The sequence below is a fragment of the Camelus dromedarius genome, chromosome 18, assembly GCF_036321535.1.
Source record: "Camelus dromedarius isolate mCamDro1 chromosome 18, mCamDro1.pat, whole genome shotgun sequence".
In the NCBI taxonomy this organism is placed as follows: Eukaryota; Metazoa; Chordata; class Mammalia; order Artiodactyla; family Camelidae; genus Camelus; species Camelus dromedarius.
The window spans coordinates 6,523,477-6,541,639 of NC_087453.1; the positions used below are offsets into that span (position 1 = coordinate 6,523,477).

Below are 18,163 nucleotides of genomic sequence, written 5' to 3' on the forward strand. Positions count from 1 at the left end.
TTTTTCTCTCATTTGCCACGGAATGTCACTTGTCTCCTATAAAGTAGAAAAAAAGCACCATGGAAAGCTTTAAACTTGATCGTTAAAAAAAAAAAAAAAGACAAAGAGAGAAATGCAGGAGAAAACTGTTTATCATGATGACTTCTGTTTTTTCTTTCTTTTTTTTTCCTCCTGTTTTGTTTGGCGGAAGATTCAGTTTCAAATTAGTTCGTTGAAGGTAACTGCTTGTTTACTTACTAGGAGCCTTAAAAAATAATCCCACCTGAAGCCATTGTTGAAAAATCTTTATAGAGAAAGACTTGTTTCAATGAAGGGCGAGTTCAAAATCCGCCCAGGCAGAGGCTCTAATGATGGTGTGGGTCTCCACCAGACCCTGCTCTCTGTATCTACCTAAGCTAATGACACAATTTAGCTCTTTATTTTCCCCTCCTCACTTTTGCAGAAAGACGTTTTTAATTTAGCTGAAGAATTACTCAAATGTATTTTAAAGACATAAATCCATATAAAAAATATGAGCTAATTAAAACATTGCACTCCCTGTCGCTCATGGATTTTCAATTTAGCGAAAGAAAAAAGAATTGCATCTGGTTAAATGAAAAGATGATACTGATGGCAGATTGAAGTAAATGAAAAATAATGTTACTCTATATTAAAGCACCAAATTATACACGTCAGGATTGAGCATTCAGAAGTCCAAATGGGGGAAAGTGCAATGGAGATGGCGATGCACTGATGCAAAAAAGCCCGATCGCGCGGATGAAAGGAGGACGTGAGCAGAGATGAGGCGTTCGTTTCTCGCCGAGTGAGAAATGCTGCGGATCCTGGCTGACCCTGTTTCCGAATTCTCATTTTGCTTCCCCTAAATGAGAGTCAGGATGAGGATTTAAAAAAAAAAAATCTCACATATCTATTTTCACTGGAATTTGGGTCATTTCCTGGTGAGAGGCTGCATGGTGAATGGATGATCACATGATGGAGCGAGGAAATGGTAACAGAGAGTGAGGATGAGATGCTTCACCCCCAGGTCAGTCCTGGGCCCCGCTGTCCCCAAGGAGAGCCCTACCTCACCTCTCAACTCTTCTACTACATTTTACAGACTTTACTTCTAAACTGTTGGATGTATACTTGGCCTTGGGTAGCACCTAGAAGCCATCAGGCAAGACGGAGGAGAAGCCAAGAGGCAGAAGAGACCTGATGAATGTTGGGCAGTCCCGGGTTCAAATCCCACCTCTGCGCTTCCTGTGTGTCCTTAGACAAATCATGAAAGCCTCTGGGCCCTCTGCAAACTCAGGATGATGTGAATCCCCACGCCCGGCTCACACAGAGGCCAGGGGCTGGTAGTCTCCCTGTCACTCCTTTCATTATAATTAAATAGTTTAGGTCGCACTTTCCTTGGGGCCACCTGCCTAGGTATTAATTAGCTCAACTGGGGAACACTACATGTTCAACTGAGGCTGAAAAACACGGTAGAAGCCTGTAGACACTGCCTGGAACTAACTTTCCTTGTGAACCTACTACGTACCAGGCTTAATGGAAAAGAATTCCATACATTTACTTAACTTAGTTCTCACAACTCTTCTATGAGGGGAGAATTATGTCCACATTTCTTTCATATACACAGAAGCGGGGGGCGTATCTGAGAGACAGTGGGCGAGATAGGGTTTGAACGGAGCCCGAGGGCTGCGGCAGCCCTAACTCAGCTGCCCCTGGTACCCGCGTTCCCTCCTCGGCTTCCCCCGGGGCTGGGCAGGGGCCCCTCCTGTGTGCTCCACGCAGCGTTTACCCCGGAGCTGCCCGTCGACGTGTCTGCCACTGGCCTCAAAGGCAGACTCCTGTCCTGGTCACTGGGTTATTCCCTGGGATTAGCACAGTGCTCGGCACGGAGTGGTGGCTCTCTGGATACGTGATAATGAAGGAGGCTCAGAGATGGCGGGAATTTGAGAAACTCATGCAGAATCTCTATGCTTTCTCTTCCTCCCCTGCAACACGGTTGAATCAACCCCTACCTCATAGGGCTGTTCGTGGGAATCCAGGGAAACCACGTGGGCGATGTGCTTGCTGCAGGCCCGGCGCATTTGGCTACGACCATCAGCACGACTGTCAGGTCGCCATGATACACCCTTTGCGGATAGAGTCTAGTGCACAGTAAAGCACAACCAATATTTGTTGGAAGATGAATGGAACGCATGGAGGGAGGACAGGAAGGAAGGAAAGATGGGAGGGAGGGAGGGAGGAAGGCAAAAAGGAGGAAAGGAAGGAAAGACTATTTACTGGATAAAGGCAAGGCTGATGCCTCTGCCGGACACGAGTTAGTCCTGCTCATTTTGTCCTCGCCAGGCTGCCATATAACCCGCGCTGTTAGGGTCGCCAGCTTTAACAAATAAAAATACAGAATGCCCAGTTAAATTTGAATCTCAGATAAACAATGGACACTTTTTTTTTTTTAGTGTAAATATGATCCATGCAACATTTGGGACATGCTTATTCTAAAAACTTGCCATTTACTCAAAATTCTAATCGAACTGGACATCCTGCATTTTATCTGGGAACCTTACACGCTATTCACCCTGAACGTGGATTTTTATCAAATCATCCACCACAAAGGTGGCAGCTTATTGGACTAGAATTCATTCCCACCACCAATTTCAAGGCCAGGTGTGCTGCCAAACTTGTACACTGCATTATGCGGTAATGACTATCATTTCAAGTCCTTATGCATTTTAGACTCACTGATTCGCTCTCTGTTTAATTTCTATTATTCAAGAGCAGGTGGGTTTTAAAGGTATATACAAATACCTATTGAAATTGTTTTAGATGACTTATGCCCTACAATAGGGATGCACAGTGAACATTTTCCAATTAATTTTTAATGAAAAGTCGCTTTTAATATTTGGCCAACAATTTTGCAGGATTTAAGACATATCTAAGAAAAGAAAGAAAATTCAGGTCAAAATCCACATCTTACACAGAATGTAGATACGGTGAAGCTCCCAAATTCTCCATAAAATCTTGACCATGCTTCCTAAAATGACATGTCATTTTGTACAATTTGTGCTATCATGCATACCAACTAAAATTAGAGTCCCGGGTAGCAGTGGTCGCATTTTGTGATCATTTAAAAACATATATGCATAATTCTAAAGCAGCGGGCAAGGTTTTGCATGAATACAGTTCTAAGAGTACTGTAGGGTGGAGGAATTCTTTTCCAGGCGTCCAAAGCCTCAGAAAGCCACCTTTTGTGCAGCTGTGGAAACCATTCAGGCAGACTGCAATATACTTAGTATCAACACAAACACCTGCACCGGCACCATTTTTTATATACACGCAACGCATATACACACCCATCGCTTTGAATGAATCCCAAACACTCAAACCTGCCTTCCCTCAGTCCTGTCTCAGAATCACAGCATAACAGTGTTTATGTAAGACTGGAGCTTCGTTGTCATATAATGATAACTCTGTAATATGGTGTTTGAAGGCCCAAATCAGAAATATTTACTCTGTACCAGTGCAGAAGGATGAGAAAAGAGCTGTCCTGCCTATGTATTTAATAGACGTGTAAGTACCTTTGTGTAGGTTTTTCCAAATTATTGGTTTACCTTTCCTTCCCTAGAACAGGGATGTGCGTTTCAGATTTTGACTGAGGCTCTCTTTTTCTCCCCTTCCCCTGTTTACATATCGCAGTGTTTTGGCTGGGATGTTAATTTTTGAAAAATGATTACAAACCTAACAGGTGGAAAATCGGTCTTTATTGCAGCACAAACACACACCACCGATTTGTCCTCTTTGGCATGGTTTGGACCTACCTCTATGGGATTGGAAACATTGTTCTCTGTGTATTCTATGCATGTCCACTTTCTTTTTTTTCTTTTCTGAAGGACCAGAAAAGCGTAATAACTAGTTGAATACAGTTAAAAATGTTATATAGCAAATAAATAGGTGTCATGGGGCCCTGAGCTCACGTGTAGATTCAATAGGTGCATTTCAGCTTTCCTTTCAACGTTGTGAGCTGAACAAATCATGCCTGGGAAACAAGAGATGAATCTGCCAGGAACACATTTTAATTACCAGGATAATAGCATGCAAACAAAACAAACGTCTTCACCTGGGTCCAGATAGCCATTAGAGTTAGAGGATGGGTTCCCCTTTATCAGAAGCTCTTAGATCTTCTCACCAAGGGAACAGTCCCAGACTTTAACCCTTTATTTCATTCTGACCCTCCATCCTCCCATTCAGTAAATCTCCCTATGTGATGTGAAGTGAGCCGAAACCCACGTCATATAAGTGCCTGTCCCCACCTGGAACTCTGTCAGTGCTCACAGTGCGGTGGCTTGATCTGGAAGTCTCCTATTTAGAAACAAGTGCTCTGACAGTAGGAGGTGGTGAGGGCTTATACAGTTGACCCTTGAACAACATGACTCTGAACTGCATGGGGCCACTTACGCGCAGAGTTTCTTCAACAGTAAATACTACAGCACTAGGTAGACCAGGGTTGGCTGGGTTTGCGGATGTGGAACTGTGGACAAAGAGGAACCGCCATATGGAGGGCCTGCTGTAAGCTGTACATGGATTTTCCACTTTGCAGAGGATGTGTGCCCCTAACCCCCACGTTATTTAAGGGTCAAGTGTATGCTATTATTAGCTGTCCAGATCTTATTGAAAATTTAACCAAAAGAGCTAATCCATAACCTAGCATGACATGAACTGGACTGGCAAGTGCCGAAGGCTTAAATCAGGCTGGGTCCCCATTTGGGGTGTGGCCCGAGGTGGAGGACAACCTGAATATGTGTGAGGGTCCCTAGCATATGAGGAGTATCATGCTGGAAGGGAGACAGAGGAAATACTTAAACGAAAAGAATTTCAGCCTTGCTTATGCTCAACATTTGAAAATGGCTGGTGTGACTAGTCTGCCAAGGCATTTGACCTTGGAATCTGTCCTCTTTCCTGAAGGTGACATAGATACTCTGGGCACTGGTGACTCTGCCAGGCACGGAACTTCAATGATACACGATGCTAATTGTCTTGAAGCCATGGAACCCTGGGTGCACTGGCAATGAGTGTGCAGAGTCATTTGTGTCTTGATAGACAATCAAAGCTCAAGGCCATGCAATGCGTCTACCTCTGATATTAGCCTTAGCCTAAGGAAAACGAAAAGACCAGAGAAGAAAATAAACTTCCTCTCTTTACACCCCAGTGCTCTGCAGAGACGAGTATTCTTCTACTATCCACTGCAGGGCATATGCCCGTTTACAGGAAGCCGAACGGACAGGAGGTAAACAAGGGGCGGCGGGGGGTGGGGGGAAGGTAGCAACTGCTGCGAGTAAGCTGCAAAAAGCATCAATTACACGTAATAGTGATAAAGACAGCATTAAACTATTTACGAGCTGAATAATCTCCACTTAGGGGCTGCCCCCAGGAACTCCACAGTCTTTACTCTGTTGCTCACCTTTTTTTTTTCCTTTAGTTTTTATCGCTTTATAAGTCATTAGCATTAACTATGGGAAGATAAGGTGGTGAAATGGGACAGTAAGAGAAGGCAGTACTCAGTAATTAAAATGAGGCGTAGCCTTGGCTGGACCTTGAGAGTCTCACGAAGCAGAAACCTGTGAGCTCCGTCTCCCTAAGCCCATTGTGTTCTATTCCCCAGCGTTAAGCTGGGCAAGTGGAGAGAGTGGTTAGGACTTATTTATCATGTTCTAGTCTTTTGTAAAAATGAGTGCGATTCCAGCAGGCTACTGTCCTCTTGGCACAGGGAGACGTTAGCTACCTCTAGACAGACCCATCTCCCTTCTGGAAGCTCCTCCCAGGGCTACTGGCACGACCACCTGGGAGCAAACCCATACCTGCAGGGCTATTCTTCATCCACGTCTGTTACAAACTGTGAATGGTGTTCGGGTGACTTGCTGTGCGTTTTGCTTAGGTGGAGTTTTACTGCATGTTTGCTCACAAATGTCCGACAGCACAACTTACACTTGAACTTAGAGTCTGTGTCCTCTTCGCCAGCTATGGTTTCCGGGGACCTCTGAGCCGACGAGACCCGGGAGAGCTCCTGCTCCGCTTTGCTTTGCTGTTCCACTGCCATGCGGGTCATGTCCTTCATTTGGAAACCTAGGTGAGACTCTAAGTGGCTGATGTAGGTAGACGGGGTTCTGAACTGGGAGGCGCAGTCACTGCAGTAAAAGATAGGGTGGCCCTTGTCCATGTTTTTCAGGAATTTGGTCCCGCCCGTCTTCCTGAGCTGGTACTTGACGTTGGCCAGCCAGTGGCTGATGGTGGTCATCGAGAGTCCCGTAAACTTCGAGATCTGCATTCGCTCTTGTGGACCCAGGTCGGACAGCAGGTACTTGCCCTCCGACGTCTGGAAGAGGCTGGAGGCAAACTGAGCCTGCAAGATCAGAAGATGCTGAGGGTTCCAGTTGGACTGCCGGCCCTTTCTTTTATGCAAGGTCGAGACTTCGCTGGACACGTCCTCAAAGCGCCTGACATCCATTTCCAGCTTCACGGGGGGCACCCTGGAGGAAGCGGCGGGCTTCGGGGTGGTGGCTTTGGGGAGGACTTTGACCATGTCAGCGATGTCAGACAGAGCATGCTTCTGGGGCGGGGACGTGCAGGACTGTGCTTGTGGGGACTCGGCCTTCTTGCCCTTGGACTTGGTCAGGTCGATGGGCTGATCGTTGCTCTCAAACAGGTAGCGTCGGGACACACTGGCCGGCCTCGTCGGGGCGGGACTCAGAACTGGCTTGTCCACGGCACTGAGGCTCGACTTGTGAAACATAGACATTGTGCTTGAGCTGGGGCTGGAGCAGGCGGCAGAGCGCAAGGGTTCCGTGGCTTTGCCCAGGTGATTGTTCAGGACGGACTGCAGGGCGCTGAGCGGGTTGATGCACGGCAGGGCCGGAGCGTGGTTGGTGAGGGCGCAACCGTTGCTGAGAGAAGACGCTGGCTCCAAGGCCTGGGGTTTCTCTCTCTCCCCGCCCTCTTTCGTCAGCTTGTTCTCCTCCTCTGGGGGACAAGGCTCAGCCTTTTTGGATTCTGAAGGGAGTTCGCTTTTGGAGAAAGAATGCCCCTCGCCGTGGCTGAAGGAGGACGCCTCTTCTTGGGCACTTTCCCTCCTACACTCCTTCTCGACGTCATCTTTGTCTTCTGGCTCCTTCTTAACTTGAGTGTATGGGGCCAGGTTTGTGGGCACGGAAACCAGTGGCATCACTTTCCACTTGGGTGCAATTGGCCTTAGCTTGTTGGCGAGGTTGGGTCGAATCTGCAGTACCTGGGAGCCCAGAGGCAGGGAAGGCTTGGTGCCCTCGGACAGCTGGTAGGCCGCGTGGATACTGGGGTACGCGCTCCAGCTGGGAGCCCCGTTTTGGGCTTTGTTGATGGCGGTGGTAACAGTGTTTTCCAGTGACTTCAAAATGTCCCCTCCACCCTTGGAGCCGTCTTCCAAATCCTCCTCCCTTAGATACTGGTATTTAATTGTAGGGTCTAAAGGTTTTTGCAGAGGGTCTTCATAGTCCTCGCTTTTCATGACCTTCTCATCCTTGATGATCTCCTCCGGTTTTTCTTTTTTACCCTCTTTCTTTAACTCAGTTGTGGAGGCCGTGCGGTCAGAAGCTGAGTTACTTGACGGCTTGGGAGCCAGGGAATCACTGCTTGGGGCGTCGGACAATGACTGCATCTTCTCCACGGCGAGTGGGTCCAACACCAGCTGCTTCCCTTTCTTGGAGGCAGAGCTGGTGACCTTGAGAAAGTGACCGGTGACCATCATGTGGGTGGTGAGCTGCTGCAAAGTGTCGTGGGAGCTCCCGCACTCCATGCACTTCAGGATCTGGGACTTGCAGGCCTCGAACTGCCAGGTGTAGCTGGCGCCGTTCTGGTACCCATAGCGATTGTTGGCGGACAGCTGTAAGTTGGCGCTCTTCTGAGAAGGAAATGAATCGGCAAACGACCCTGTGGTCGAATCGGGGGAACAGGGCCGGTTGACATCGAAGATGCGTTTCTTCGCGGGAGTGACCATTTTCGAGGAAATGGTTGGTACTGGCTCCTTCAAAGGCACTTTTTGGTAATGTTTTGTTTTGATCATGTGGACGCTCAAATCTTGGAGGGAATCAAAGGAGTCGCCACAAAACATACATTTCAGAACCTTTTGAGCGTCCTCCTTGTCCATGTCCTGGAAAGCCCTTTTTCGGGGCTTTGAGTAGCTCGTGGGTCTAAGCTTGTCCTTTTTGCGGTTGTCATCTTGATAGTGGCCTGTTTCGTTCATGTGCACAGTCAACTCGACCAAGGTGTCGTAGGCGGCACTGCACTGCCGGCACCGGAACCTGCTGGCCCCGGTGAAAACGGCCCCGCACATCTTGCTGTTCTGCCGGTACAGCTGGACCGAGCTGAACAGGCTGGGCTTCGACACGGGTCTGGAAGGCAAGTTCTGCTGAAGGCTTTTGGACAGAGCGTCCTGGTGCCAGTCGAAATCAGTCTTGCTGCCATTTCGGGTGTCACAATTCCGCCTCTCGCTGTTGGACAGCTTAAAGCCAAGACCCAGGCCGGACCAGTAGGAATCAGACAAGATGTTGGCGTAGACAGCGGTCATTTTATCCATGCAGCTGTGGGCTTCATTTGGGGGCTTGGGGTGCAGGCTGGCTTTCTTGTCCGGGGCATCTCGACTGCACACACTCTTGACGTCTGACACCTGGTCACTGGCATCACTCAGCAAGGACTCGTTCTCGGCGTCCTGATTGGACAGATGACTTCCTGGAGAGTTCTGGTAGCTGAAGCAGCCTTTCTGCTCAGGACCCGTTTCCACCGTTTCTAGCTCCTCATCTGTTCCTGGGTCATTGCTGCCCTGACGCTGAGCTACTGAACCACTGTCTTCCTCTTCCTCCTCTTCTTCTTTGATTTCCTCCTCTTCCTTCAGCTGTTCCTCCTGGGCGTAGCCTGCAAGAGAAGAAGAAGAAGGGATGAAATAACAACAGCAGCTTCCATATTCCACCCCAATTTCCCCACTTAGGCAAGGCACTTCCTATAGGAAACTGAATAATAATTTAATCAACACTTTAATGAACTGCAAGCCATGGATACAGGAAAAAGCCAAATGATGTCTTTCAAGCCATCTAATGCCTTTTAAAAAAAAAAAACTGGCAGGAGTCATAATTCTTTATAAGTGCCTAGAATCCCAAGTTAATAATTTTCACATTTGAGGAATATTTCTCCAATACTTCTGTAACAGGACAGTTGCTAAATTCACATGTATGACTTTCAGGAAAGCTGGACTGAAATTCAAATATGATTAAAGATATATCTCTGTGGAGAAGGACGTTGGCTCATAAGAAAACTAAGTCTTGATTGACCCTTGGCATCCTCATGGTAAGGTTTACCAAGACACTTGGCTCTATTGGCATACAATCATTTTAATAAATCATTTTTGAGTGCTCAGAAGTAATTTGGATGCATAGTCATTATATTTTGGATAGCCAGTGTCTTTTTTGTTAAAACGTTTTTATTTGTAGACAGTCACACAGCAGGATGAGCGATTATGGAGTATTGAATAAAATCTTCCGTTGATAGATGAAAAATTAAGTAAGCTCAGTAAATAGAATGATTTTAAAGTAATAGCAAATGGTGTTAGAATAGGGGATTTGGGGGCTATCCTGCTATTCTCAAACAGGTTTATGAAGACCTTTTCAGACCAGGCTGAAAATGCCCTCTCGATCTTGTGCCTGTAATTTCAAATGCACTGTGATTTGTGGGTACCCGTCATGAGATGCCAATTATACATTTGATTTGTAGATGCAAAATGCTACTGGGGATGCATGCTTTCCCTTCTCTGAAAGGATTTAGGACCAGTAATTGCATAGGGAAAATGAAGGCAGGAGAGAGCGGGTGCAAAGGGAATTAATGAGCAAATATCCATCAGTGGAGATGAGGAATGTGAATATTAATGTCCGTGTGCTCGTTTTTTTCCACCTGGACTTTCCAAAGCCATGTGGATAAAATGCAACCAGAGAAGTGACAAAGCAAGGGAGAGTCAGTCTCAGATTTGCAAGGCCTGCATGACCTCAATGCAGTCTTTCCCTTATAAGGTCCTGTCTCCCCGTTCAGTGCAGGTGGGTACTTGGGAGAAACCCTAGGGCGATGCTCTTATTTCCTTTCACCAGGGACAATGTTTGAAGGAGGGGTGATCAAGCATTGGAGGTCTCGCCTGTGAGGCAGGCAAAGAGTTAGGAGAGAAGGGAGTTTATTAGGAATAAAGCAGCTGCAGTCAGGAACTCCAAGGGCTCCAAGACTGAAAATGAGGAAAATTTTAATTTGGATTTTTATTTATTTATTTTCCAGAGTTAGTTTTTTAAAATTGAACCATAGTTGATTTACAATACTGTGTTAGTTCCAGGTTAGTTTCAGCAAATTGACCCAGTTTTTCATATATATATATATATATATATATACACACATACACATATAGTCTTTTTAGATTCTTTTCCATTATATGTTATTATAAGATATTGAATTTAGACCCCTGTGCTATGCAGGAAATTCTTGTTGTTTATCTGTTTTATATATAGTGCTACATATTTGTTAATCCCAAACAGGTAATTTATCCCTCCCCCACTTTCCTTTTTGGTAAACCATCAGTTTGTTTTCTATGTCTGTGAGTCTGTTTCTGTTTTGTAAATAAGTTCATTTGTATTATTTTTTAGATTCCACATATAAGTGAGATATAATATTTGTCTTTCCCTGTCTGACTTACTTCAGTTAGTATGATAATCTCTAGGTCCATTCATGTTGCTGCAAATGGCATCATTTCACTCTTTTTTGTGGCAGAGTAATATTCCATTGCATATACATACCACCCTGAAGATGAAGAATATTTATTAAGCAATTACTATCTCCTAGGACCTATGCTAACAATTTCAAATACATTCTTTCATTTTATCTAATATCCACTTGAAGTAGGAACTATTATTATTTTCATTTCACAGACAGGGAAACTGAAGCTCTCAGGTTAAGAAATTTTCTCAAGGCCACAGAGTTATCATTGCAGAGTCATGCATGAACCCAGTCTGTTTGATGAGTGAATCCTGGTCTTAACCACTAGGCTCTGCTCTCTTTTTATTACCAACCTAATGAATAGGAAAACTTGGCAGAGGTCCAAAGGTTAAAGGTTAAGCAGTGGGATTTCACTGAAATGTCACTAAATAGATAACCACCTTGGAGGGGAGAATGGTCAAAATACTGGAGACTGGAGCCCACAATTTTAAGGGTGTGATATCATAAAACAAGATGAAATGTAAAAATTCAGCCTCGCCACTGGTTTTGTGGTTGGGTTCATTTTTGTTGTTGTTATTGGTGTTGTATTTTTGCTTTGCTAGCAAGTTGACAAGTGAATTTTTCATTAAACCGATGTTGCTGGTCCCTGGTTCCATAAGTTGATTTGAAGAAACAAAAGCTTCTTAATGTAGGCAAACAACTGTTAATAAGTAATCACTACTTGCAAGAAAACCCTCGGTTAGAATAACTGAATTAGATCGCCTCCCCATCCTCACTGCATCTTCTTTACCCTGGATTAGTTTGCATGTTTGCAAAAAATAGTCATAGGAGAAGGTCTGTTACAGAGCCAAGCAAAATACTCCAAAGAATCAGGCAAAGTTTACCAATCAAACAGGGTCACTTCTGAGAATTAAAAGGGCTTTATCACTCATACACTGGGATAGTACATATTAGCCAGGACTGTTCCAGGCTAAGACATAGAGTCACCACATCTATGGACAATATGATTACTTAAACAAAGAATTATACATCTATACACAAAGCAGGTAAAAAAAAAGGAGGGGGCTTTCAGTCATCCTAATTGGTTAATGTGTTGCCAGGTTTCATTCATCTCAGTATTTTCAGAGCCTAGTACAGGGCCTGACCCATAGTAGGAAACCGGGGAATAATTCACGTTATGTTGTGTGTATGTTGATGAAATACACATTCATGTGTGCATGTGTAGGCACTGAGAACGCACACATTCGCACACACAAACACACACACACACACACCACACAGTCTGCCCAGCCAATACAGCGTTTTCACACAAGGAGAAAAGAAGTGTTCTTTTTTGATGCTGACATTTGGAAGCAGAGCTTTCCGGACCAGCTCAACTTCACAATCTACTTTGTCCTTCTAAATGGATTCCCCAGAAGAAAAGTCAAAGACAGCGAACGCCTCCCCCACAATACAGATAAAATTTTCTGCTTAATTAGGCATTGACATGTTTACTATAACCTTTACACAAGAGTAACTCGTGCTGAGAGACCCTTTTTGTCTGTTTTCTTCTGCAGAACAGACTAACTCTCATGCACCGGATAAGGTAATACAATGAAAAGGCTCAAAAAAAAAAAAAAAAAAAGCCAACACATCCATTAGAGTGAGTGTATTTTAACAATGGCTAAGGGTTTCAACGAGTTTAAAAAAAATTTTAATATTATACATTTAAAACTGCTCATTTGACTTAAGTGATTTTGTTTGCCACCAGCAGCTGAGGCGAGAGAGAAGGAAGATGGTCAGAATATGGGGGCTCGGGGTGGGTAAGGCGTACCCGTCTGTCTGTCCATGACTTGTTTAAGAAGATTGCATCATAGGTAAATCTTGGTCAAGTGGATGAGTGGCAAGTTTATTCTTATGAATACTTATTTAGCAAAGGACATGGGACGCCAAGCCACGGTAAGAAAGAAGTGTCCTCTGCAGCACGTCCTCGTTGATTTCAGGTTAAAGGTGAAACCTCATGGTGGCAAACGTCCCCCTTTTCCGACCGAAAGGTCTGATTTCACCCCTCACCACCCCCTGACTCTGGCCACACGACGCTTCCCCGCTCCCAGGACGGCTAGTTCACGCACATACTCTTCAGTTCTGCGATGAAAGGCTCTGTGGTCAAGAGCCCATCTCTCTTCTGCCCCAGGTCGCTGCTCTGTGTGGCCGTTACTGACCAGCAGGGTGGCTCAGCGGGCTTCCTGCTTCTCCTGCCTCCAGCCTGCTTTCTAGAGAACTAACCGCTCGGTATTAAAGGTATTAGCTGGCGGCACTGCTGCTTTAACTCCTGCGATATCTTTCTGCTGCACTTACAATAATAAAATTCAAACCCTTTGCATGGTCTATAAGAGCCTGCAGGGTTTGGCCTCTGCCTTTTTGCTTTGTCCTCAGTACCCTCGTCCTGCTCCCCGTGCCCGCAGCACAGCAACCTGCTTGCTCCCTCTTGCACCTGCCAGTCCTCCCCTTGCCTGTGGTTCTTTGCCATTGCAGAGTTCTCTGCTTGGAAAGTTCTTCCTCTGGACTGTCACATAGTTGGTCCCTTTCCATGCTTCAGGTTTTAGCTCAGGTGGCCCCTTCTCGGAGAGGCCCTTCTCTGTGTAACTCTACGTCACATCAGTCTGCTGACTGATGTGCCTGTGGCGGCGTACCGTAGTCTGAAATCATCTTGTTTGTTTATTGATTGATTGTGTCCTCCCGCTAACTATGAAGAGAATATATCTGTCCCCTTGAAGACAGAGACCTTGCTTCTCCCAGCACTCAGATCATAGCCGGGCACGGAAAGATGTCCACAAGGTATCCAAGTGAATGAATGAATACATCGTCCAGGGAAAGGGGATGATTCCAGTTGCAAGCTTTGTCTCCACTTCTCAGCAGTGCAGTTAGCACGTGTTACCTCCTCATCCCGCCCTCTGTCGAGGTGAGATGTGAATCACCACCATCATGATCAATTTTTCTCGATGATAAAACCAGAACATCGCTATACATCATCTTTTTAGAGCAACCCAGCCACCGACTTTTTGTTACCAGAAATCTCTGAGCTGTGGACTTAAGCTTTTTAAGTATGAAGACGGCAAATAAGCACCAAGACTGCAAAGCATCAGAAAATACACTCTTCAAGTGAGCAGATTTTGATTCAAAAAAGATTCACACATGGGAACTTTGACAATATGGATTAAATTCTGTGTTGGATAAAGCTCATTAGGTGTTCCACGATATATGTTACATAAATATTAGGGTGGTCTACTCCCAAATTCTTAATTTTAAAAAGGAGAAATGTCATTAGAAAGACATGCTACCTATGCTGTAAGCTTTTACCCTATTAGTACACAGGTAAAATTCTGGAATAAATCCTTAAACTTTAGAAATGTCCTCTAATATCAAAGGTTAAACAAAAGGGAAACAAACAAACAAAAATTACCACCTCAATTGTTCCAAAAACCTCTAGTCAGAATGATTGAAATGAAATCGCACAAAATAATTCATGGGTGGCATGCTGTCAGATATCAGATTTTTGCTAGGCATCCATTTTTGGAGTTGCCTTGAAAATCCACAACAGAGTGTTTAAGGGGAAAACAGCAATGGCTTTTAAAGCGGCAGAACAGGTGAGTTACAGCCCGAGAAGAATATGAAACTCAAGGAGGCTGATTTTCAAAAACTGCACCAGAATTCAACCACGACCTCATTTAAAAACAGAGCCTGTGGTGACAGGGTCATTTTCGCCAGTCCACCCCCCTAAGTGACAGTTTAAAATCACACGAAGGTCCCACAGCGTGCAGGGAGACGTAAATGAGGAGACTGCACGAGCTCGTCGCCGGGAACCCGGCAGGTACGTGGAACGCTGACGCGGGGGAAGGCCTGCCTGTCACGAGTCCCTCGCGTTTTGGTGACTGTGGTCTAGAAGTCTGTTACTGTGCATATGGTTATTGGCACTAATTGGCACTCTTGTTGGCAGGCTGAGGAAAGAGACGGAGGGTTTAGTGCTCAAGGAGGCTGCGCTACTTTTCAACGGTGACTGGGCCCAGAGTGGGGGCCTCGTGGGGCCGCGCGGAGGGGATCTGTCTGCCTTGTGCTCCAGGAGGTGGGAGGCTAGCGGGCTGCGGGGATGCCTGACACCGTTCCTGAGCGCAGACCTGACCCTACAGAGACTCCACGTACCACGAGCCAAGGCTCAGCCTCCCCGCCGTCTGGAGGGGTCCTCTGAGCTCAGGCACATTTCTGAACAGAGACGTTTTCCATTCGTGGCGTACAGATTTTTATTCCTGCCACCACACAGAACTCATTAACACAAGTGTGACTTGTACACACAGATCGGGAGGGAAGGGCTTGCTCCTTCCTCTATCTGAACATCAGACCCAAACAAATAAGATTCTTTGTTTAAAGGGATGTTGAGGGTGCAGAGTGGGGGTAATGATGGGCGGCTTCTCCTGGGCCCGTAAGTGCTCAGTGGAGATGGATGGAGAGCTTTCTGAAGGTCATCAAAGCAACAACGCCTCCTTTATTGTTTTCTGCAGACGTTCGGTGAATTGGAGTGTTTTACATGTACGATGCAGACATGTCAGGTGGGGTCTGCGTGGGGAAAAACTCCATTTACTTAATGTACTCTTGTTGCAGGCACTTTTCTGGGGCCATCATCGCAGCTCTTTGGACTATAAAGCTGTGTCCTAATCACGCTCTGAGACACTCTCCACGCCTTAGTCATCTATAAACAAGGCCTGAGCTAGTTTAAATCAGGGAAAGTGGATACTCTGGCATCCTTGTGTGGTTCATCTGTTTACTCATTTAATCAAGAAATACTCTGCAGCTAGCACATGCAACGGGCTTCCACACATAGAGTTTCACTGAGACTTGCATCACAGTGGTTCTCCAAAGGCCAAGGAGAGAAGAGAGCTGAACGACGGAGGGATGCTGGACACCGGGGTTGGGGAGGAGAAAGGTCATGACGAGGCCATGCTTGACTAGAGGAAGGCAGGTAACCTGAATGGGCAAAGAGGCCAGATGGGGGAAAAGCAATCCTGGGTTGCCCAGGTAGGAAGCGCTGGTGCTCAGCTAGACAGACACGAGGTGCTGCGGGTGCCTGGAAGGTCCGTGCCGCACTGAAAGAACACAGCTGCTACTCGGGGGACAACCACGGGGTCTAGGGCTGCAAGATATTTTGTTTGGTCAAACCACGTAGAAGAAACCAAACCTGCCTGGGATCCATCCATTGGCAAGCTCTACACCAAGGGAATTGGGGAGGTAAAGACTTTGAAGACCTGGCATGCTCTTCTGGAGCTTTCTCAGTCTGTTTCTTTGATCTTGACTCTCACCTGTCACTCCTTAACAGGAGTGACCACCCCAGCCTGCCTCCCTCACAGGCTTCTCTCAGGGCAAAGGAGGAAGTGGAAGAAAGGGTATCATGAACCCTCGCTACTCAAAGGGTGGTCCTTGGACCAGCAGTAGCATCACTCGGGAACTTGTTAGAAAGGCAGACTCTCAGTCCCACCCCAGGCCTATGGAATAAGGACATTTTAACAAGATCCCTGGGCGGGTTCATAGGCTCAAGAAAGCTGTAAACTGCAAAACTGTTCTTCAAGAGCAAGAGATTTAGAAACCCTACATTTCTATATGAATGTGGGGACTGTCTTTAGGAGGAAAATACATGGAGCGTTCCAGCCTCCCTCCTCTCCAGGGACCAAAAGATGAAACACCTGTGGCTTAGACAATTGCTTCCAGTTATACTGGGAGACAACCAACAAGAGAAAAATAAAAGTCACTGATTCAAAGACAGATCAGCTACTGAAGAGATAGGATTATCTGCTGGCCGTGGGATCAGTTCAGATCCATCAGCTACTGTTTAAATGTGATCTCAGGAAAGCGACTGAATCTTTCAGGGGTTCAGCTTCCTCATCCATAAAATAAGATATATAATACTATTTACTTCCTAGGACAGTTGGAGTATCGAATGTGATAAAATATGTAAAACCCCAAGGCCGTAGGACTACTTTCTAGGCCTGTAGTAGGCACTTTGTAAACACAGCACATCCTGATCGCCACCCTGAACCCACAGACGGCTGCAATCAGTCGACTTTGGCATTCGTGGTGATCCCTAAATCCTGTTCCGAGCCAACAGCTTTTAGATGATATTTGCATTAGATAGGAACCAGCTTTGTATGTGTCGTGCTTAAGAAAAGAGCTTCCTCCCATTCGGGGTTTGTTACTTACTATTAAATCATTCATACAAGGAGCCAGTGGTATGTGTGCTGGGAACTTCCGGGAAAGCGATGTGCAAACATCAAATGGCACGTTATTAGGTCATTACCCGTAATGGTAATGTCTGCAGCCTTCAAGAAATAAAGCAACCCACCATCCGAGGGAAAAGGTCTTTGTTGGAGGCCTCAGGCTTTGCAATGAGAGCGATGACGAGTGCTCAAAGCAGAAGGTCTCCTAGAGAAAAATGCTTCACGTGCAGCTGCCTAGAATTTCTGTCTGGCATGTGTTATTATTGGGAAATGTCCTGGTGACAATTTAAAAAAGCAGAGTGAGAAAATATTCATGGAGAAGGGTGAGAAGGGGGCCACTTCATAAGATTTCTGGTAGTTTCGGCTTAGAAATCATTATCCTTAGATTATCCTCACGCCAAGAGGGCCATAAATCAGGAGCAGGGGATAAAACGAAGTGAAAGGGAGCGGGGACAAGGAAACAGCACGATAGGACTGAGGCTTTCCTATCAAATTAAGAGTTTTAGGCTTTGAGTTTTCAAGTGGTAGCGACTATTTGCAGAAAAATGTACATCATGAATTTCTATATATTGTCCCCACGTAGGGCTATATAAACCTATTCATACATACACAGTTCTTTCCAAGACTGGAAAGTTTGGAGAGTTTTTGTGGGTTTTTTTTTTTTTTTTGCCAAGAAAAGGGACAGTGAATCATTGTCCAGAACGACCTTCAGAAAGTATATGAAGCCGTTGCACCATCTGCGTTTTTTCAGACATATAGTCCCATTTTACTTGAAATAACATCATTAGCACAGCCGTCCCACAGACCTAGAAGGTGATCTTGTTTCCTTCTTGCCTGGCTTGAAGTCAAACATCTTTTCTTTTTTTTGGCAAATGCTGCTTCTTCCTCTGAAATATTTCACGCAGATAATGGATAATGACCACTGCTCATTGCCTTTTCTCGAAAACGTCTAACTGCATTAGCCGAGAACAGACACATTTTAACCTGCTTCTTTTGCTAAGTTCATGGCTGTGACCACTTCCCATTAAGAAAGAAAGAGAGAGAAAAGAAAGCTCACTGTCCCTTCAGAGAAGCTAAATTGGCACTGTCAGAAAGCGATCTGGCCTTTGCTTTTCTGGTGAAAAGTCTTCGCTATCTCTAGAATCACCGAAGTCCGAAGTGGAAAG

General features: G+C 45.6%; 1 protein-coding gene across 4 annotated transcripts in view; it reads right to left on the reverse strand.

The window, feature by feature from the left end:
- TSHZ2 (teashirt zinc finger homeobox 2) overlaps positions 1-18,163 on the reverse strand; it is a 411,205-nt gene that overhangs the window by 156,190 nt on the left and 236,852 nt on the right. For 2 of the 4 annotated variants that reach the window (XM_010975294.3, XM_031433596.2), the window contains exon 2: positions 5,844-8,925. In XM_010975294.3, coding sequence (XP_010973596.1) covers positions 5,852-8,925 — 3,074 coding nt within the window. In that variant the 3' untranslated portion in view covers positions 5,844-5,851. Of the gene's footprint in view, positions 1-4,039; positions 8,926-18,163 lie in introns of those variants that run through there. The other 2 variants (XM_031433599.2, XM_010975293.3) reach the window with 2 other exon arrangements.